At 22.9% G+C, this 22,427-nt stretch overlaps 3 protein-coding genes across 3 annotated transcripts in view; 2 read left to right on the top strand and 1 right to left on the bottom strand.

Moving 5' to 3' along the window:
• Positions 1 to 1,078: 1,078 nt before the first annotated feature.
• LOC122505467 (probable ATP-dependent RNA helicase pitchoune) lies at positions 1,079 to 16,898 on the bottom strand. Its single transcript, XM_043617102.1, has 10 exons — positions 16,697 to 16,898; positions 15,860 to 15,958; positions 14,587 to 14,760; positions 14,232 to 14,492; positions 13,614 to 13,928; positions 13,107 to 13,408; positions 12,792 to 12,944; positions 11,409 to 11,579; positions 3,681 to 3,858; positions 1,079 to 1,320 (listed from the first exon to the last, which is right to left on the bottom strand). The coding sequence occupies exons 1-10, from the start codon at positions 16,791 to 16,793 to the stop codon at positions 1,154 to 1,156; spliced, it is 1,917 nt and encodes a 638-aa protein (XP_043473037.1). The 5' UTR covers positions 16,794 to 16,898; the 3' UTR covers positions 1,079 to 1,153.
• Positions 16,899 to 17,057: 159 nt separating this feature from the next.
• On the top strand, positions 17,058 to 18,393 carry LOC122505470 (protein-lysine methyltransferase METTL21D-like). The gene is made up of 3 exons (XM_043617120.1): positions 17,058 to 17,468; positions 17,590 to 17,779; positions 17,891 to 18,393. Exons 1-3 carry the CDS (start codon positions 17,239 to 17,241, stop codon positions 18,113 to 18,115), a joined length of 645 nt encoding a protein of 214 aa, XP_043473055.1. The 5' UTR covers positions 17,058 to 17,238; the 3' UTR covers positions 18,116 to 18,393.
• A 136-nt stretch (positions 18,394 to 18,529) lies between these two features.
• LOC122505466 (focal adhesion kinase 1) overlaps positions 18,530 to 22,427 on the top strand; it is a 130,195-nt gene continuing 126,297 nt past the window's right edge. The window contains exon 1 of the mRNA XM_043617098.1: positions 18,530 to 19,015. The gene's annotated coding sequence lies outside the window, so the exon portion shown is untranslated. The remainder of the gene's footprint in view (positions 19,016 to 22,427) is intronic.

The following is a 22,427-nucleotide window of genomic DNA, read 5'->3' as shown; positions in this document are numbered from 1 at the left end:
TTATAGAAATAAATTAAATCTGCGGTCAAGTGTTTTTTGACCTTGGTAGAGATTGAAACTAAAGAATCACACACCAAAAATCAGTCGTTAGTTTCGGCCCACGTTAAAATGACCAATAATTTCTATACAAGATTTTTTTCTTTTGTTCTTTTATTATATACAAAAGTTGGCAATATTCAATTCTTTAAAGAAAAAAACAACGTATTTATGTCAAGTCTTTGACAAGTCGATAAAACCGCAATATTAATCTCAACTTTATAGTTCAGTGACCATTTTGAAAACAAGCGTCAGAATAATGTTCAACTTACTTTGAACGTGAAATATAAAAACTCGAGAAAAAAAATAAATTCATGAAATTTCCTCCGATGTCGGAATAAAAAATGCATTTTTCACAATATATTCGTTATGTACTATGCGTTTTGTACTCGAAATGTGAACAAGGAAATGTTCAATGAATTCAAATCGATTCTTATCTTTTTATATGACAGGCTTTGACACTTTAATGGAAGAAATAATTTCACCGTTTCACGTGTGGGTGGATGGAGAATTTCGAAATTGTTTCTAGTTAGAATCTACACTCTGATTTTAATGATCAGTTTGCCTTTTTTTTGTTCTGCGTGGGCTCATTATTATATAGTGAAACTTTTTTTTTCTTACTTGAAACAACACTCGAGTAGAGATTTGGTGTGGGATCGAGAAAAAAATATAAAATTTATACATTTGAATTAATGTTAAAATCATAGATCCAAAGTTTTCTATTTTATTCTCATGTTATTTTCGTGGTTTTTTTTTTAATTTGAAAAAATTATGTAATTAAAATAATTGAATAAAAAAGAAAACTCACATTGAAATTCCATTTCGTTGCAATCGAACCTTTTCCTGGAATAGCTCAGTAACTTTCGCCTTTTTATCCGCAAATGAAAATTGGGTCTGCACATTCAAAAAATAAATTTTCTTAATACTTTTCGTCTTTAGAATAATTTTATAGAATTAATAAATGGAGCGCCAATTCAAAATAGGAAAAAACACTTTCGAAAAATCTATTTTCAATTTAGGACATTATAACAACAAATGTGTATATATTTAATAATAAATTTATTTCTATTTTACAAATTGTAACAAGAAACATTAATTTCTCGTTGATGATAATTGATTATCTCGAAAATTGTCGACCGTCATTTCCACGTTTTCCACCTTGATGGAAAATTTTCTTTCGATGCATCTGCTTTCCACCACTGGGATTGTTCATATTTTTCATATATCCATAACCACCGCCTCCAATTTTCTTCCGTGGTCTTGTATCTTTACTTAATCCCACTTCTATTGTACAAGTAAATTAAGGAAAAAATTGTTTTTTTTAATTTCAAAAAAAGTTACCTAATTAATATTTGTTCTGAAAAGTAAATAAAAAAAATAAATATAAATAATTTAAATAGGATGCAGTAGAGAATAATAATTATAATCACCTATTATTAAATAAACTAAATCAGGGTTGCCACGCTTTTGCTCATTTCAAATTCCCTGACTTTTCCAGGTTTTCCAGGTTAAAAAACGGAATTTTTCCAGGTTTTTAAAACTACATTTATATTTTACAAAATTTTTAATTCTAACTTTTTTGAAATTAAACAACTTATAAAAAATTGGTATAAAACATGAAAATATCGATCACTCCGAGTCTTCGACTCGGAGCAATTGATATCTTCACGTTTTATAATAATTAAAATTGTTGGACTGATAAAATCATCATTTTATACCTATTATAAGAATATTGTTACTGTAACTTATTTAAAATTACTTTCATTATTTTAATTCAATTATTGTTTTCAAGAATTTAAAACTAAAATTCTTCCTTATAAAGTGTAAATGAATTATTATTAATAATTTCTGGAAATATTCTTTCAACATTTTTAAATACTTTTATTTACAATTCAATTTTACGAAATTTCATCGATTATTTGGAAATTCTTCAATCAAATATATATTAGAACATAAAAACTTGAAATAACTTTAAAAAAATTCAATTCAAATTTTACAAAAAAATTAAATCTACACAATTTTAAGTTAAAAGTATGAAAAATTCAAACATTCAAAGATTATATAATTTGAGATCTGCTTTTCAAAACTCAATTATTATCTAAAGTTTTAACTGAATTTCGTATTTGAATCAATAATTATTAGAAAATTCTACAATTCAATTTCTTAAATACAAAAAAATAATTTATTGAAGAATTGAATGTTTTTTAAAATTCAACGCTCATTTAAAGAATTTTATCAACAATTTTTGAAATAAGTAATTAAAATTCTTTTGACGAATTTCAATAAAATTTTTAAGAACAATTTCATTTTTCGAGAAATTAGATTTAAAATGTATTAAAAATAATTGAATCTCTGTAAAAAAATGTCTTTGAATTGAGAAAAGTTTTTGAAAATAATTGAAATTTTGTCAAGAATTTTATTAAAATTTTTTTAAATAATTGAAATATTGCTAAGAATTTTATTAAAATTTTTGAAAATAATTGAATTTTAGAGAAAAATTTTAATATTTATAAAAATAACTCAAATTTTGACTATAACTTTTATTAAACTTTTGACCATAATTGAATTTCTGCGAAGAATTTTATTACTTTTGAAAATAACTAAATTCTTGAGACAAATTTTTTAATAATATTTCTTTTTAAATACCTAATTATTATTAATATAAAAATAAATAATTTATTAAATAAATGAATGTTTCTCAAAATTGAATTCTCATAAAGAATTGTATGACCAAATTTTTAAATAATTGAATTCTTTTGACGAATTTTAATAAAATTTTAAGAAAAATTACATTTTTCGAGGAATTCGATTAAAATTGTATGAAAAATAATTGAAATTCTGCAATGAGTTTTATTATCAATGAAAATAATAATTAAATCCCTGTAAAAAATTGTATTACTACATATTTACAAAAATAATTGAATCTCTGTAAACATAAATTGTATATTTTTGAAAATAATAGAATGATTGCGAAGAAATTTATAAAAAAATTCATTTCTTTTGGAAAATTTTTTTAAAAACAGTAGATATTGAAAATCATTGCCTGGAAGAGAATTTTTGAAAAAAAAATTGAATTTGTTAAAAAGAATTTCATGAAAATTCTTTGGAAAATAATTGAATTTTGGAGAAAAATTTTAATATTTATAAAGATAATTTAAATTTTGACGAGAATTTTTTTTAAACATTTTTTGAGAAATTCCATTAAAATTGTATTAAAAATAATCGAAATTTTCGATGAGTTTTATTATTTATGAAAATAATTGAATTATTGCGAAGAAAAATTGTAAAGGAAACTCTTTTAAAATTGAATTAAGAAAATTGAAATATAAAATAAAGAAAAATTAAATTTCAAGAATAAGCACAATAACTTTAGAAAACAATAATTTTCCAGGATTCCAATCAAAATTCCCTGACTTTTCCAGGTTTTTTCAAGGTTTATAAAAATTCCCTGACATTTCCAAGTTTTCCAGGTTTCCAGGTTGCGTGGCAACCCTGGACTAATAATAAAACTTTTCACCGCTTATAAAATTAATAATAAAAATTGTTACTAATTTAAAAATTTAATTAATAATAAAAAAATGTCTACTAAAAATAAAATTAATAACAAGAAGAAAATTCCATATTTTTTCTATAAAAAAGGATACTTAAATCAACTGCTGGTGGATTAATGAATCCAAACGATTTTGCAACAGCGGCCAAATCCAAAGTTTCAATATCAAAAATCTGCTTCAAATGATGAGAATCATAAGCTCGTACATAAGCCTTATAGGCTTCTTTTGCAGACATATTTAAATAGTAATTTTTCGCTACTAATTTCTCCAACTGAAAGAAAGAAATAACAAAATTATATACGACAAAAAAATAAAAAATCTGATACAGAGAGGAAAAATACCTCATAGACTCCACAAAACATCTTCTCAAAATTTCTATTCTTCCTTTTCTTCTCCTTTCTCGAAGAAGAAAATTTTTCTCTTCTTTCGTATTATTTACAAAATACGAAAAATATTTATTAAAAATAAGAAGAGTGGGAGGGATAATAATTGTCTGTCTCTAACAAAGTAGAAAAAATTTTCAAACTGACAGAGAAAAATTGATATTAATTCAAAACAAGAAGCAAATATCATAAAATAATACAGATATTAATTCTAAATCTAGAATAAATCATCTGAAAATAATAATTCAGGTAAATTTTCTTTTTTTTAATTAAGAGTACAATTTAAAAATAATAAATATGAGAGTAAATATACAGTATCAGAAATAAATAGTATATAATTAAGCCAAAACATGACGCTTTATCTCAATCTGTCGATGAAATAATCTTAAGAATAATATACAGTAGGATAAGATTTTAATTACATGTGATTATCATAGGAATCTTATTATCAGACGTGATTTACGTCATAAACATTATTTATAAGTATATATGTATATATATAATATTTGTAAATGAATATACAATTGTAAAGTAAACTTTTCAATAAATTCACACAAATTAAGGAACACTTTAACTCAATTAGAATATTAGAAGAAAAAAATCGGAGTAATTCATCCGTGAAATTGTTAAATAATTTTCTAAACCGCACATAACTAGAAGGCCTTAAAGGATATCATTAAAGGTGAGGCTTTGTATACATTACATATATATGTAGGTGAAAGCCTTGAAAAACTTAAAGTGTGTAAATGTAAAGAATGTCCAAGTTCCCACCCCCTATGTACGCAAGTCATAGCCTTTTTCGTCCTTTTTCCGTATTATTAGAGCCTCATTTTTATTTTCTTATTCCTTTTGACACACATATCTCGAAAAAAATATTCTCAATGCCAGAGGGTTTCTTTTTTTACTTTCGTTATTAAATATTCAAAATTCTTACAAATCTCAAAAATAAAAAGAGTCGCCATACAAAAATTTGATCTATTTCCCTGATTTCCAAAAAGAATTTTGACAATTTTGTTTGTTTGTATTTTAAAATTAATAAAATTCCAATTTAACGTTTTTAAGTTTAATTAAATTAATTAAATAAAATTGTTTTGAATCAATTATCATAATTTAATTTGTAAAATAAATTAAAAATTCTGTCATAAAAAAGAGTTACTTATAAATTATTGTTGAAACATTAATTTCTATTACAGGGTTGCCAGAAAAAATTAATTTTGTTTTTCCCTGACTTTTCCCTGATTCCCAGACAAAATTTTGACTTCTTTCCTGACCGTAAAGATTATTCTGAATCACTCTCAAAATTATTAGATACTCAAAGAAAAGGTTCTATTACATTTATTTACGAATTTCTTTAATTGTAAAATTATTCGAAAACATCAATAAATTCTTTTTTAAATAAATATTAAATCGTTATTATTTTTTCAAAGGAATTAAGATTTTTAAAACATTCAAATTTAAACCTTTTAAAATTCAATAAAATTTCCATAAAATTTCAAAAATAATTATTTACAAAAATTTTAATAAAATCCTTCGCAAGAATTCAATTATTTTTATAAGTAATACAATTTTTCACATTAATACAATTATTTAAAAAAATTTAATAAAATTCGTTGTAAGAATTCAATTATTATCATAAATAATCAAATTGTTCCTAGGATTTAAATTACTTTTAATACAATTTTAAATGAATCCCTCGAAAAATGTAATGATTTTCAAATATTTTTTGCAAGAATTCAATTATATTTCACAAAAAATTCAACTTTCATAAATAATAAAATTCTTCACAGGATTTCAATTATTTATTTAAAAGAAATATAATAAAATACGCAAGAATAAATATTGCAAGAATTCAATTATTTTCTTAAATAATAAAATTCTTCACAGGTTTTCAATTAATTAAAAAAAATGTAAACAAGTTCGTTGTAAGAATTCAATTATATTTATAAATAATAAAATTCTTCACAGAATTTCAATTATTTAAATGAAATGTAAAAAAGTTCGTTGGAAAAATTCAATTTATTTTCATAAATAATAATATTCTTCACAGGATTTCAATTATTAAAAAAAAATTAAACAAAATTTGTTGCAAGAATTCAATTTTTTTCATAAATAATAAAATTCTTCACAGGATTTCAAAAAAAATGTAAATATTTTCAAAAATATCATTAAAATTCTTTAAAAGAATCCAATTATCAATTATTTATAAATTATTTTTAATACTTTTTACAAATGTTCCATGAGAACTTTCAAAACCATTTCTTTACAATTCAATTTTACGAAATTACGATTATTCGGAAATTCTCCAATAAAATATTTAGAAAATAAAAACTTGAAATAATTAAATTTTTTCAAAATACAATTATTTTTAAAAATTCATGTTATAATACTTTTAATATATTCAATTATTATCTAAAATTTTAACTGACGTTCGTTTTTAAAACAATTTTTATTAGAAAATTCTACGAGAATTCAATTATTTAAATTTAAAAATGAAAAATTTTTTGAATAAATGAATGTTTCTCAAAATTGAATTCTCATAAAGAACTTTATAATCAAATTTTTAAATAATTGCATTTTTTCGACGAATTTTAATAAAATTTTCAAGAATAATTTACACTTTTCGAGGAATTCGGTTAAAATTTTATTAAAAATAATTGAAATTCCATTATGAGTTTTATTATTCATGAAAATAATTGAATTTCTGTAAAAAATTTTATTATTTATGAAAATAATTGAATTATTGCGAAGAAATTTATAAAAAATTTGTAAATATTCGAATTTCTGTGAAATTTTTATTATTTATAAAAATAATTGAATTTTGGAGAAGAATTTTATTATTTTTAAAGATAAGTGAAATTTTGACGAGAATTTTTAAAAATTTTTTAACATAATTGAATTTTTGCAAACATTTGTAACTTTTCTGTTAGAATCAGTGTTACTTTTTAGTATTTTTAACTAAAATTCTTCTATAAATCCATGATTTTTAATAATTAATTAAATACATATTAAAAAATTAAACAAAACTAATTATGAATCCTGCAAATTTAATTTTTTCTAATACTTTAACAACCCTGACTTTTTCCTGAATTTTTCTGATCAATTATATTTTATTCCTAGTCTTTAATAATTTAAAATCAGTAGAGAGGCAAAATTTAAAAGAAAAAAGAGAATTGAAATTCTGTGAAAGTAATAGAAAAAGTTTTTTAAAAAAAAACTTGAATCTCCTTTATAGTATTTCAAGGAAAAAATTATAAAAAATGTAGAAACGAATTATTTTTAATTTAAGAGTAATCTTTTTTCAAGTAGATACACACATTTGGAAAAGTTATTTAAAGAATTTCAAATGGACATTTTTATCAAGAATTGTTTCTCTTTTTATGTAATCATTGTTCTCTTCCCTATCCCACTTTCATTTCCACTATAAACACCTACATTACATGTCGTTCTTTTAATTATAAACTTTTTTTTTTGCTTACTTATACTTTTTACAAACTCGAGAGACACATTTTTCCCCAATGGGAGGAGAGAAAAAAAAGTCTAAATTACCAGGTAATTATTGTCGCAAGAATGCAGAAAGTGAGATTTTATTTCACAAAGACGACAAATCAGAAAATTGTCAGAAAAAAAAATTTACTTTTTTCGTTTATATGTACTGGAGGACTGTAAAATTTATACCTTAAATTTTATTGACACTTTGGAAACTATATTATCTGAAATGATCCGACAATATTCCCGCAATGGTCGGGTATAAAAATGATAAGTAAATTAATTTTTACTATATTGAGAAAAGAAATATATATGTTTATGTAAAACGCAATAATATCAATTCTACTCAGGTAAATAATTCATGAAAATTTCTGCGCATATTATCAATTGAATGAATTGAATCATCACACGTGTATTGACCATTAATAAAGTCATAAAATAGCCCACACAATTTTGCCGAGGAGAAGTAAAGGTAATTTTCCGTTATCTGAAGTTGGGGAAAATAAATAAATTTAATTAATAAAAGCTTTCAAAAAAGTACGAAAAGAATAAATCACTTTTTTTCAGGTGAAAATTGATTAATAAATGATTTAAAATATAAAAATAATGAATTCGTTTATGAATTATAATCAATTGACTTTTAACAAGAAATTACGCAAATTTAATTATCATCAATATATCCGTGTGTAAATATATAAACACGATAAAGAATATAAGTCGTTCAATTTTGTATTTGATTCAAGTAAATCGAGTTTATTCCATTAGGGAGTGGTGTGTGATTCACAAATACGTAGGCGCTTCTGCCCTCTTTTCCCACTTCATCTCATTTCGATGCTTCCATCGTCTTTACAGAGCAACTTAAACACGAGCACGCGATCACATTATATGTTTAAGAGCCATGAAACCAGTTGGAAATGATAGAAATGACACAAGTATAAGAAGGAGAAAGATAAATAAAAAAGAAAAGTTATACTGTTAAAGAGGCTGTGGGATACAGTTATGCGTAGGTACACACATATACATAATTGTATAAAATGTGTCGTCGATAATGCTACGAGAAAAAATCTCTCATTTTTCCATTTACTTATTTACCTTTAAATACTATTTTCAAACTAGACTTCAATTAATTTGTTAAATTAATAGTCAATATTATACTCGATTTTAATTATCAGCGACTGTTAAAAATTCAAAGCAATGCAAATTTAATGGGTTATTAATAACAGGCATCGCAGTACCTTTTATATTAAAAAAAAATGAAAAGTGGGATATTTTCTAAAAAGAGGAACAAAAAAATATACCAAACAACAAATTAAAGTTTGTTAAAAGTTATATTAACTAAAATTTCTTATACAGGGTTGCCACAAAAATTTAATTTTGTTTTTTTCCTTGCCATTTCCCTGATTTCTAGACAAAATTTTTATTCTTTCTCTGACCCTAAAGAATACTCTGTTTCACACTAAAAATTATTAGATACACTCAAAAAATGTTCCACTACATTTATTTACAAATTTTATTAAATGTAAAATTTTTCAAAAACATTAATAAACTCTTTTTTAAATAAATAATTAATCATTATTATTTTTCTACACGAATTAAGATTTTTAAAAAATTTCAAATTCAAACCTTTATGAAATTCAACAACTTATGATAATTTAAATTTACATAAAATTTTGCCAAAAAAAATTAAATTATTTACAAAAATTTTAATAAAATCCTTCGCAAGAATTTAATTATTTTTAATACAATTTTAAATGAATTCCTCGAAAAATGTAATTTTTTTCTAAACATTTTTTGCAAGAATTCAATTACATTTCACAAATAATGAAATTCTTCACAGAAATTCAAATATTTTCAAAATCTACTATTTTAATAAAATTTCTCAAAAGAATTCAATTATTTTTAAAAAAATGTAATAAAATTCGTTGTAAGAATTCAATTATTTTCATAAATAATGAAATTCTTTACAAGATTTCAATTCTTTAAAAAAAATTAATAAAAGTTAAAAGAATTGAATTATTTTAATAAATAATACAATTTTTTACAGGATTTGAATTATTTAAAAAAAATTTATAAAATTTGTTGCAAGAATTGAATTATATTTGTAAATAATAAAATTCTTTACAGGATTTCAATTATTTAAAAAAGGTAATAAAAATACGTTGCAAGATTTCAATTATTCTCCTAATTAATAGAATCCTTCACAGGATTCCAATTATTTTTAATACAATTTTAAGTAAATTCTTCGAATAATGTAATTATTTTCAAAGATTTTATTAAAATTTTTTAAAAGAATTTAATTATTAATTACGATTCAACTTTACGAAATTTCGATTATTCAGGAATTCTTCAATTAAATATTTAGAAAATAAAAACTTGAAATAATTTTGAAAAAAATTGAATTAAACTTTTACAAAAAATCAATTCTACAGAATTCTTAATTAAAAGTATAAAAAATTCAAATTTTCAAAGATTTTAATTTGAAACCTTTTCATAATTCAACTATTTCTAAAAATTCCTGCTATAATGCTTTTAATATTCAATTATCTAAAATTTTAACTAAAATTAATTTTTAAATATCAATTTTATTACAAAATTCTACAAGAATTCAACTATTTAAATACAAAAAAACTATTTTTTTGGATAACTGAATGTTTCTCAAAATTGAATTTTCATAAAGAATGTTATCAACAAATTTTTAAATAATTGAATTATTTGATGAATTTTAATACATTTTTAAGAATAATTACATTTTTTGAGGAATTCGATTAAAATTGTATATTAAAAATAATTGAAATTCTGCGATGAGTTTTATTATTTAAGAAAATAATTGAATTCCTAAAAAGAATTTCATTATTTATAAAAATAATTGAATCTCTGTAAATGATTTTATAATTTATGAAAATAATTGAATCCCTGTAAAAAATTTGATAATTTATGAAAATAATTGAATTACTGCGAAGAACTTTATAGAAAATTTGTAAATAATTGAATTATTGCGAAAGTTTTATTATTTATGAAATTAATTAAATGTTCGCGTAGAATTTTATTAATTTTTTTTAAAATTCTTTTGGAAAATTTTATTAAAATTGTAGATAAGTATAGAAAATCATTGAATTGAGGAACACTTTTGAAAAAAGTTGAAATTTTGCCAAGAATTTTATTAAAATTTATTAAATTAAATTTATTAAATTTATTTATTAAAATTTTTTTTTTCCCTAATTTTCCTGACCAATTCTACATTCCTTGACTTTTCCCTGAATTCCCTGACTTTCTCGACCTGTGGCAACCCTGTGGATTCTTTGATGGAAAATAACTATAATATTAAGAGAATTTTTAATCACTTCAAAAAAGACTTTATAGACTAATTATTAGTCTGCACTTTTTCTTTTTAAACGAATATTACGATTAAACGAACCATAGTTTTTTCGGACCCTCTACCCACATACCTCTACTTAATGCACTTATCCAATAAAACGATCGATTATTCGAACCCCAGACTAAAAACAATTGTCTTTACTAACTATTCCAATTAATGAGCGTCTAATGTGCCTTAAATGACTTTTATACTCGAAAACAGAAGCAATTTCTCAAATGAATCAAATCGAATTAATTTTTTACATTTTAACCTCTTTTCTCTGTTTTTGATCTACTTTTTAAAATTTTTATTGTCGAATAATAATTTTATTCTTATTATTCGTTGAATAATGGTTAAATCAAAATATCAAATAATCAGGTATTCAAAGTAAAGAAAAAAATTTTTAATTTAATTTCCTGATTTAGTTCCTGATGGTCAGGTATAAATTTTGTCAATAGACATTCCGATTATAATTTAATGTTTAAAGTTTGTCATGAACTGTTTTAGTTTTAAATCCGAATATTTGCGATTATTAGATACCAAAAAGAGATTTAAGTATCAAAAACTATTGTAATGAAAAAAAGAAATATGACTCACCTGGAGTTGAATATTTTTCACTTTATTCCATGAGAATTCGAATTCATTTACGGGAACTCGAGCCTGGCTGAGATAACGCAAAAAACCAAGTTCCTCAGGTCGCAATATTAATAAAGCATGACCGCTGCTGCCTTCTCCACGGGCCGTTCTTCCCACTCGATGAATATATTCCTAAAAATGTCATACATTATAAATTTTTTTCAAAAACTGAAAATTAAATTCTGTATAATATCGGTTTCGATTTTGATTGTAGGAGAAACATTAAGCTTTTTACATTTTTTTTTATTTTCCTAAATTACTTTTATATCGAATAACAATTTACCAGAAATTTAAAAAAAAATAATCAAATTTTTGAAGAATTTTAATTATAAATAATTTCTCAAAAATGCTAAAATAGGAAATTTTTCAAAATTTTAATTTACTTTGTTCAAAGGTAATTGAATCTTAAAAAATTATGATAAAACAATTCTAAAAATTAGTTTTTTTATAAATATTGTAATTTAATCTTTTAAAAATAATTGAAGAATTTTTGTATAAGTTAAAAAAAATTATTTTTTGAAGAATTTTAATTAAAAATTTTGAATACGATTTTTTTCTCCAAAATGTTAAAAATGATTCTAAAAAATTTTAATGTTATTATTTTATGCACCTATATATTTAAATTTTCTCGGAAATATTGAAAATAATTGATTTTTAAAAAACTAGAACGAAATAATTCAGAGAATTACTTTTTTCAAAACTATTTTAATATTATTTTTAAAACATAATTTTCATTAATTTTCATTTTTATTCAATTTACACTTCAAGATTATTTATTAAAATTTTTTGAGAATTCAATTATTTCCCAAATCTTCCAATTAAAATTCTTTAAAAGTTAATTTTCAAAAATTGTAATAAAATACTTGAAAAAAATTAAATATTTTCAATTAAATTTTACAAAATTTTAATTATTCAAAATCTTTTTAACTGTATACTTCAAAAATTGAATTAGAAAAATTATTTAAAAATAAATTTTCAAAGATTTGTCTATAGTTATGCTTTTTAATCTATAAAAATCGAAATAAGTTGCATTTTATACTAAAAATATGGCATTTTGTCGCAAAATTTTGAAGAAAAGTCGAAAAAGTCGCATTATTTGAAAATAGTCGAAAAAGTCAAAATATCCGAGGCCTGTTTAAATTTAATCGTTTCTTAACAACTCTTAAGAAGTTTGTAATATTTTATTTAGATTAAACAATAAATAAATTACTCTAAAATTATTATTGCTCTCCTCTTTAGTTTAAATTTTCATGTAACATTTATTCTTGCCATTTCCTGATTACTGAATAACAAAACTAGTCTTTTTTTAAAATTAAATTTTAGAAAATAATATTAAAGACTCACTTTAGGATCATCAGGTGGATCATATTGAACAATCCAATCAACATCTGGAATATCAAGTCCTCTTGCAGCAACATCAGTGCACAAAAGAATTCCCGTGGTTGCGTTACAAAATTGAAAAAATGTTGTCGTTCGTTTTGTTTGTTTCTGTTTGCCCTATAAAATAAAAAAAAAATACAAATTACATTCAAACGAAAACAAAATAATTACTCTTACATCTTAAATAATTATTCTTAAATTACTCTTAAATATTATTAAATATCTATAATTAAATTGTTAAAATTTACGTTAGGAAAAATTTTGAAATAAAACACTTACATGAATACAGAGAACTTTAAGATCGATATAATTTAAAAGTTCATGATGATATTTAACTGACATACACGAACTAAAGAAGACCATAACTTTTTTATTTCGATTTTTGCAGAGAAAAGTGAATAAAAGAAGAAATCGCTTGTCACTTGGTGCCATCACGTATCCTTGCTCTAAACCATCAACCGTTGCTTGTAATTTCTCATCGTCAACACCAACATAAATTGGCTCCTTCTTTAAAGCTAATTTCGTTAATGCTTCCGTCTTTTTTGTTTGCGTTGCACTAAAAAGCATCGTTTGCCTTCTTTCTGTAAATTTGTGAAAAATTCATTTTTAATTTCAAAATTAAAATTTAAAATCTCAAAATAAATTGGCATAAAGTAGAATAAATTATTGAATCATTTATTAAAAACAAAATTAAATTAATTACTTATGAGGAAATTAAAAGTAAAATTGGAATTTTAATGATTAAAGATTATCCAAGGAATGAGAAAAAACAGTAGAAATACTGACTCGGCAAGAGGTTGATGATTTGTTTCATTTCTTCTTCGAATCCAATATCAAGAATACGATCAGCCTCGTCAATAATGAGACATTGTAAGTTTTTGTACAAAAAATCGGCTGTATTTTGAAGATGATCTAATAGACGTCCGGGCGTTGCAACGATAATATTAATTCCTTTCGCTATTTTTTGCGCCTCTGTTTTTCTATCAGTACCGCCGATTAATAATCCATATGTGTGAAAATGATATTTCATTAATTCTTTCAAAACACCAAATGTTTGCATCGCCAATTCACGTGTCGGCGAAATAATAATACAACCCGTTCCTGTATAATAAAATTCATGTTTAAATTACTATTTTCATTTACTAAACAAAATGAAATTGAAAATGAAATTGATAATAAAATAGAAAATAAAAACAAACTAAAAAATAACAATTCAAAGAAAAAGAAGTGATTTATTGAAAATGAAATTTCAAATAATAAAAAAAAATTCAAATTAAATTAAAAATACTGTTTTTATAGTTTAAAAAAAACTCGAACGTTTTATATTTATTACAATTAAATGAATAAAATATAAAAAATAAAGAAAAAACAAGAACAAGTTTAATAAAAAAAACTAGTTCTTACCGTTTCTAGGCATAAACTTGAGTTTATAAATGAGATCAATTGCGGGTATAAGAAAAGCTAAAGTTTTTCCCGAGCCAGTTTTTGCAGCACCAACTAGATCTCTGCCTTCAAGTAACGACGGTATGGAACGCGCTTGTATTTCTGTCATTTTTGTAAAACCCATATCACTTATACCCTTCAATGTATTCTCACATATTTTAGTTTCCAATGCTGAAAATTCTGGATTTTTAAATACTTCTAAACCCACCGAACAACCAGGCACTGTGATAAATAAAAGAGAAATTCATATTAATAAAAATAAAAATACTTAAATAAAAAATTATTTTTTTAGGTAATATACAAAAAAAATGCTCACAAGTGAAATCTTCCGATTTATCATTTTGTTTTTCTAAATCTTCTTCATCTATTGTATCTTTTTCTTCTTCTTCATTTGGAATTTCCTCTTTTTCTTCTTCCATCTCTTCAATTTCCTCTTCATCACTTTCTGATTCGACTTCTACCTTTTGCTTTTTAACTTTTTTCTTCTTCTCTGCAAAAAGAAATTGAATAATTAGTAATTGTGGAAATAAATTTTATATTCCACCGAATAACAAAATTAGATATTTATGAGAAACAAGGAAGATAAAGATAAAAAAATATAAAAGAAGTTAACAAATAAGTTAACACAAAATTAATGATCGTAAATAACAGAAAAAATATTAAAATAAAATCAGAGTGGTCACAAGTTTCAGTTTATCAATTTCCCTGAAAATTCCTTTTATTATTTTTATTATTTTCTACAATTTGAACAAAGAAATTCTTAGAATTAATTTTTTTAAAAATATTTTAAAATAATTTTTGAAAGATATTAGTTTTTTTAATTATATTGAAAAATTTTTACACAATTAAAATTTGGTAAAATCTTTGAAAATTTGAAAAATAATTTAATTTTTGAAAAATATAAATAAAAATAATCAAATTTTTCAAAAACTCTTATAAATTTTTATTTACTTTGTTCGGAGATAATTGAATCTTAAAAAATTATGATACAAAAAATCTAAGAATTACTTTTTAAAAATATTTTAATGCTTTTAGAAAATAATTGAATTTCTTAAAAGAATTTTTGTATAATTTAAAAAACTAATTAATTGTTTGATAAATTTCAATTAAAAATTTTGAGCATGATTTTTTTCAAAAATGTTAACTATAATTCTAAAGTGTTATTATTCTTTGTATAACACATTCACATTGTTCTTTGCATTTTCGGAAATATGTAATTGAAAATACTGAAATATAGAATTTTAAAAAATTAGAATCTAATTTTCATTTATTTTCATTTTCAAATTTTAAATTTAAAGATTTTCCATTAACATTTTTGAAAATTCAATTAGTTTCAAAATTTGCAATTTAAATTCTTCAAAAGTAGATTTTCAAAAATTGTAACAATAAATACTTTAAAAAAATTTAATTATTTTCAATTAAATTTTACAAAATTTCAATTACTTTACTGACGTGAAGCCACCCTGAAAAGAATTTATTATTAGAAATAAAACTAATAAGAAAATTTGTAAAAATAACAAAATTAATTAAAATAAATAGCAGAGGAAATAAAAGAATTAGTAATAAATATTCTGATGGTAAATACTGACTTTTAATGGGTTCAACATCTTCATTCTTTTTCCTTTTCACCCCAAGTCCATTAGTTACTTTAACTTCTTCAGTTTCACTATCGAGATTTTTTGATTTTTCTGTAAAATAACTCAATTTAAGAAGACAAAAATACAACAGAGTGTCTATTATTTTTTTTAGAGAAATTTTCTTTATCGAAAGAATTTAAATCGAATTTATTTTTTAATTGCTTTTCTTTTAGAATAATCGAATTAAAAGAAAAAACTCTTCTGTAAAGAATTTACAAATAGTTTTTTAACAATTAATAGACACTCCGATAATCAAATTTTGTATTTGTCTTTTCATACGGTTTTCGTTAGTATATTTTTTAAAATATTCTCTTCGTACAATATAATCCAATAAAAGAATGTTTTTTTAAAAATAATTATACTTTGATAGAGGGCATAAAAATTACTTACGTTTCAGAAAATTATGGAAAAAATTGTTTCAATTGAAATGAATTAAAAATCATTTAAATCTTGAAAAAAACTACAATATAAGCGCAAAAACACTCATATAAATAGAATTCTAACAAAATATAATTGTTTAATTCACTATTTTCTTCTTTTTCGGAAAATTCACAGCACAGTTTTTTTTTAAATAAAAAAAAATACAAAATGTAATTTTTTTTCAGTATGCATTAAAAAACGTGGCGAAAAAACATTTTTTTTTTAATTTCTCAATTTTTAACAACGCGTGATGGATAATATCGAAAAAATTTGTTTCTTAACATAAATTTTAATAAATATCAATTAGCATTTACGTAGAAAGGGTAGAAATAAACAATCAAATAAACAAATTAACCTCAAAACACATACCATTCTGTTGTTCCTCGGCACGTTGTTTTAAAAATTCTAATTTCTTTTTTTCTCTTTTTTTAATTTTGCGCATCAACAATTTCTCAGGAACAGACATATTTTAACACAATTTCTCTAATATTAATGATAATAATTAAGAAAAACAATTCTTATAGCAACAAACACATGTGACATGTGATCAAAACCCAAAACTCAAAAGTACATAGATTATGTAAAACATTCAAGAGAGGAAACTCGATGTTAAAGCTCAGTTCACAACTCGCTGATTCATGGACAAGGCAATCCTGCTTTTCTATTGGTCAATTTTTTTAAATAATTCTTGCGCATTTAAAAAACACCCGGGAAAGTTAAAATCATAAAAAAAACAATTGTACAAGAACATAACCTCAAATTTCAAGTGACAGGAACCGAAACAATAATATGTAAATAAATAATTCGATTCTCTCACGTGTAGTTTTAGAAATATATAGTTAATCAAAATAAAGTTAGTTTATGTCGAATATTCATTAAATTCTACCTGTAGAAAAAATTAAACGATAAAAATGGATAATAATGTATTTATAAGGGAGTTAGAGTTGGAAAGTTGTAAACAAACTTTATCACTGTATCAGGAAAAAATTGGCGATGTTAATTGTGTCGTTTGGGATGCTGCAATTGTTTTAGCAAAATTTATTGATCACAGTTGTCTTGATGACAATTGGTTGTTGGGAAAAAATGTTTTGGAACTTGGTGCCGGTCTTGGATGCGTTGGAATGACTGCCGCATGTTTCGGGTATGTTTTTTATAATAAAAAAAGCCTTTTTTAAAAAAAACCTTTTTTTGTAAAAACCTTTTTTTTAATTAAAAAAAATCTTTTTTTGTTTACAAAAATGCAAATCTTTTTTTATTTTCAGAGCAAACGTTTTAATGACAGATTTAGAAAGCGCAATGCCGGCGTTAAATAAAAATGTAAAATTAAATGAAAATCATTGGCAACATTCAAATGGATCGGTGAAAACAGAAATTTTTGAATGGGGAAAAGAATTGCCAAAGAATTTCACTCCTGACATTGTACTATTAACCGATTGCGTTTATTATGAAGAAGTAAGTATTTTATTTTTATTTTTTTTTAGTATTTGTGTAAAAATTAAAAAAAATGTTACGATTCTTTCAATTGCATTTTTATTTTAATTAAAATTATTTTTTATTTTTCAGTCGACAAAAGCATTATTGGATACTTTGGAAACACTTTGCAATTTAAAAGGAACTTACGTATTGATGTCGCAGGAACAAAGAGATACTCCAATTCAATTAAAGGTTTGGCAAAATTTTAAAACATCGTTAAAGGAAAATTTTCACGTGACAGCAATCCCCCAAGAACAACAGCATCCAATTTATTCAAGTGCGGACATTGATTTATTAAAAATTACGAAAGAATAACGAAAAAAAGTTAATTAAAAATATTGCGAGAAGCTCAAATTGTTCGGACGTCGGTTTTTTTCGAATAATGCTGGTAAGAGTTTCATTAATGTTAAATAATTCTAATATTTATTTATAATAATCGCATTTTCTTAATAATTTACCGACAAAACGTATTTTTTAAGTCACATTTCTTAATAATAAGCCGAATATTAAACAAAAAATCAATGTCAAATTTCGATAATACGAGAATATTAGAAAGTGGGACAAATTGGAATAAATTTGCAAATTTATACAAATATTTAGGAAAAAATTCTTACCTGACACTAAAATACTGCATAAATCGCTTCTTGTTGCTGAATAATCGTGATAATGATAATATTTAAATGATTTAAATGAGTAGTAACTGATAACGGTTCTAACGGTTTTTACTTGCTAAGCCTCTGGTGGCAGTTTCTCGAACTAATAAGATAACTACTCGACAGTCGGTAACTGAAGTTCATTACCATCAGAGGCAAGCTTCTCTCTCACTTCACAAGATGTCGCCACTGCACTTGAGTATTGACAGGTAATATTCAATATGGCGCCCCACTGTTTATGACAACTGATTGTGTCGTCCCGGGTTCTTTTTACATCTTAATAAATACTACTGTCTTTTTACAAATAAAACTTAACGAATTACTTGGCAATAATTAAATTCTAAAACTTCATTAAGTGTTCAACTCGTTCGCTTTAACAAAAAACATCAAATACACTTTTGTTTTGCAATCAAAGTACGTGAAAATTTTTATCATTGAAAAAAAGTGATTAGTGTGCTGCTCCAGTTGTGAAAACCTGTATATAATATAAACTTCGTCTGCAAATTCCTTGGTTTCGATTTGCGTGAATTATTGTATCGAAGACACAGGTGTTGTTATAATTGTAAGTAATGTTACTTTTATTAGTATTTTATAAGTATATGATATCGATTAAAATCAGTAGTTTCTTGATTTATCTTTGTGACAATTATTTGTTGATAAAATTGCTTTTGACATACGATAAGAATAAATTGAGGCCATCTTACTAATCAATTTTGCCTCTTTTAAAGCCGGGAAAATAAATTAAAAATAATTTTGTTACGTTTGGGGATTTTTTAAAAAATTCCTTTCTCTTGTTTCTTTTTACATGAAAAAGAAACTTTTGTGTCCTTTTTTTCTACCTGTTATACCGATGCTATTTCTAAACAAAAGAAGCGGCAGGTAGCGGTGCTTTTTAGAAACTCGAACAAGAGAGGACAGAGGAGAAGAGACATTGATTGATTTTTGATGGAAGAAGCTGTGAGTTGATAATATTTAGTTTACTGTCTTTTATTGATAAGCATAATCTTTTTGAATCAGTGCATATCTATTAATCTACTATAATTTGCCAATTCCTCGATACTAATTTCGCGAAATAAAAATGATAATTTTGGAAAAAAACATCGTTTATATCTAAAAAAAAACAGGCAGCAACAAAATTGCGCCAATTTATAGGTTAGGATTCGAAACAAATATTAAATTGATGAAATTGCAGGTATTTCAAGGGTCAAAAATTTATTCTTATAAAATACAGAGACTACAATAATAAATTTACAAATGTTTTATTTATTAAGTGGTAAATAATATAGTTTAGTAAGAAAGCCTTTTGATTTTTATTATAGTAAACTAAAGTCCCTTCGTTCAAACTCGGACAGTTTGACCTAGAAGGCTAAAATTTGGTACATTTTTTGTTACTTTTATTTTATGATAAAAAGTATATCTAAAAAATATGTAGGTATATTTCTTTGTTTAATATTCTAGAAATAAGTAAACAATTTGATCGTTGAAAGGAAGAAAATAACAAAAATGTTCTCGAATTTTTTCCTTCTAAAATAAACAAAGAAAAGAACTCTCAAAATTTTAATTAATAAAAACTTTTTCTATTTGAATTAGTGACTGACTTTTTGCTTTTGAATTGATAAATTTCAATTAAAAAAATTTTATTGCAATTATTTAAAATTCAATTAAATTTTTAAATATTAAAATTTTTTCCAGAAATTCAATTATTTTCAAAAATTAAAAAAAAATTGTCGTCAACATTTCAATTATCTTTATAAATAGAAAAATTCTTCGCCGAAATTCAATTATTTTCCGAAATTTTAATAAAAATTCATTGCAAAATTTAATTATTATCATAAATAACATTTTTCATTACAAGAATTCAATTATTTTCAAAATTAAAAAAATTCTTCGCAGAAATTCAATTATTTTCAAAGAATGTAAAAAAAAATTGTCGTGAACATTTCAATTATCTTTATAAATGAACAGCAAAAGTCAATTATTTTCATAATTATTAAAAGAATTCAATTATTTTCAATATTCTATTTTAATAAAATTTCCCAAAAGAATTCAATTCTTTAAAAACAATTGTGTCCAAATTCTACTCGAATATTCAATTATTTTTCGAAATAATGAAAATTTAACTGGAATTGATTTATTTAAAATAAAATTTGCATAAATTTTTTCGAAAAACATCAATTGTTTGAAACTTTTTTTTATAAAATTCTTAAAAATGTTATTAAAATTCGTCGAAAGAATTCAATTATTTAAAAATTTGTTGATATTATTATAAGAATTCAATTTTAAGAAACATTCAATTATTCAATAAATTATCTATGTTTGTATTTAAATAATTGAATTCTTGTAGAATTTTCTAATAAACATTGATTTGAAAAATTAATTTCAGTTAAAGTTTAAAATATTTAAGCAAAAAGTCAGTCATTAATTCAAATTAGTAAATATTTTTATTTATTCAAATTTAAAGAGAAAGAACACTACATTATTAATTAATTAAATACATATTTTAATTTTTTAGTAGAGTAATACAAAATTAAATACATTATAAAATAATAAAAATAAATAAAATCATTAATAAAACAATAAAAAAATTAAAATAACGAAACTAAAAATAAAAATAATAAAACAATAAATTTAAATTAATTTTTCAAACCGTTAGAAAATAAATTTCGAAGGTCACGAGGAATATTGTTGAAATTGCTCTTTGTTCTTGAGATATTAAATCATTTCACTTTGATACTTTAGTTTTTTTTCAATTGCATATAACAATAAGAGAAAACAAGGTTGTATTAATCTCACACAATTTTCATGTTGAATTCTCTTTTGTGGAAAGGAGGGGCGAGTGGGGGAGGGCTTTTGACGATATAATAGTTTGACATTTGAAAATAACGCTCATGGGTATGAATAAATTAATATCTGTTCATTGTACTGTTATTTTGCACCTCGTTAAGGTGTCTTCTATAGATAAATATCATCTCATTATCGAAACCATTACTTTTCTCACTCTCTTGTGCTCTTAACTTTGATTTACCAGTGTTTATATCAAGGTTAGGGCATGCACTCGACATTTTGGCACGCCTTTATATCTGATTCGACTATTTGATAAAATAGGATGCAAATTTGAAAGGAATATAGATACTTATTTTTTTCAATTTTTTAAACGCTGACTTTAGTACAATAAATAGAATTCCCAGTGTGATTTATTATGTTATGATAAGTATCCATCTAGATTAGGAGAGACTTTTGCGAATTCTTGTGTTCATAGTATTTTGATTTATTTACCAAGTTATTGAAAAACTGGATATTTTTTATATTTTTTACTTTCAAATACTTCATTTTGGATTGAAAATATAAAAATTCAATTTTTTCTGTCCAAAGATAATTTTCTGTAAAAATGATTTTGTAATTTTTGAAATATTTTTCCGATTTGTAAAAATTGTTTTTTAATTTTGAAAAAATTGTTTCTCAATAACAGGGCTCATAGGATGAAAAGTTCGTAAATTGTAAGATATAATTTAGAGAATTTTAGAGAAATTACAAATGATTTCAGAAATTCAATTATTTTCAAAAGTAATTAAATTCTCGTAAAAATTCAATTATTTTCAAAAATTTTAATAAAATTCTTGGCAAAATTTCTATTATTTTCAAAAATTTTTCGCAATTCAATGATTTTTAATATGTATCTATACTATTCTAATAAAATTTTCAAAAAGAATTCAATTATTTAAAAAAAATGTAATTAAATTCTACACAAACTTTTAATTATTTTCAAAAAATGATAAAAATTTTACAGGAATTTCATTATTTACAAATTTTTTTTATAAATTTCTTCGCAATCATTCAATTATTTTCATAAATAATAATTTTTTTTACCGGGATTCGATTATTTTCGTAAATAAATAAAATTCTTTTTAGGAATTCAATTATTTTCATAAATAATAAAACTCATTGCAGAATTTCAATTATTCTTAATGCAATTT

The sequence above is a fragment of the Leptopilina heterotoma genome, unplaced genomic scaffold, assembly GCF_015476425.1.
Source record: "Leptopilina heterotoma isolate Lh14 unplaced genomic scaffold, ASM1547642v1 Lhet_36, whole genome shotgun sequence".
NCBI classification, from domain to species: Eukaryota; Metazoa; Arthropoda; class Insecta; order Hymenoptera; family Figitidae; genus Leptopilina; species Leptopilina heterotoma.
Note: the sequence above shows the minus strand (reverse complement) of the source record. Positions and strands in the feature narration are given on the sequence as shown.

What these genes read in the sequence shown, in the direction of transcription:
- LOC122505467 (XM_043617102.1), bottom strand. Translation starts at nt 16,793, where the DNA reads ATGTCTGTTCCTGAGAAATTGTTGATGCGCAAAATTAAAAAAAGAGAA. An exon ending in AATCATCAACCTCTTGCCGA is followed by an intron (nt 13,409 to 13,613) that starts GTCAGTATTTCT and finishes ACAAATTTACAG; the next exon opens with AAAGAAGGCAAACGATGCTT. An exon ending in TTAAAGTTCTCTGTATTCAT is followed by an intron (nt 12,945 to 13,106) that starts GTAAGTGTTTTA and finishes TTTATTTTATAG; the next exon opens with GGCAAACAGAAACAAACAAA.
- LOC122505470 (XM_043617120.1), top strand. Translation starts at nt 17,239, where the DNA reads ATGGATAATAATGTATTTATAAGGGAGTTAGAGTTGGAAAGTTGTAAA. An exon ending in ATGACTGCCGCATGTTTCGG is followed by an intron (nt 17,469 to 17,589) that starts GTATGTTTTTTA and finishes TTTTATTTTCAG; the next exon opens with AGCAAACGTTTTAATGACAG. An exon ending in ATTGCGTTTATTATGAAGAA is followed by an intron (nt 17,780 to 17,890) that starts GTAAGTATTTTA and finishes TTTATTTTTCAG; the next exon opens with TCGACAAAAGCATTATTGGA.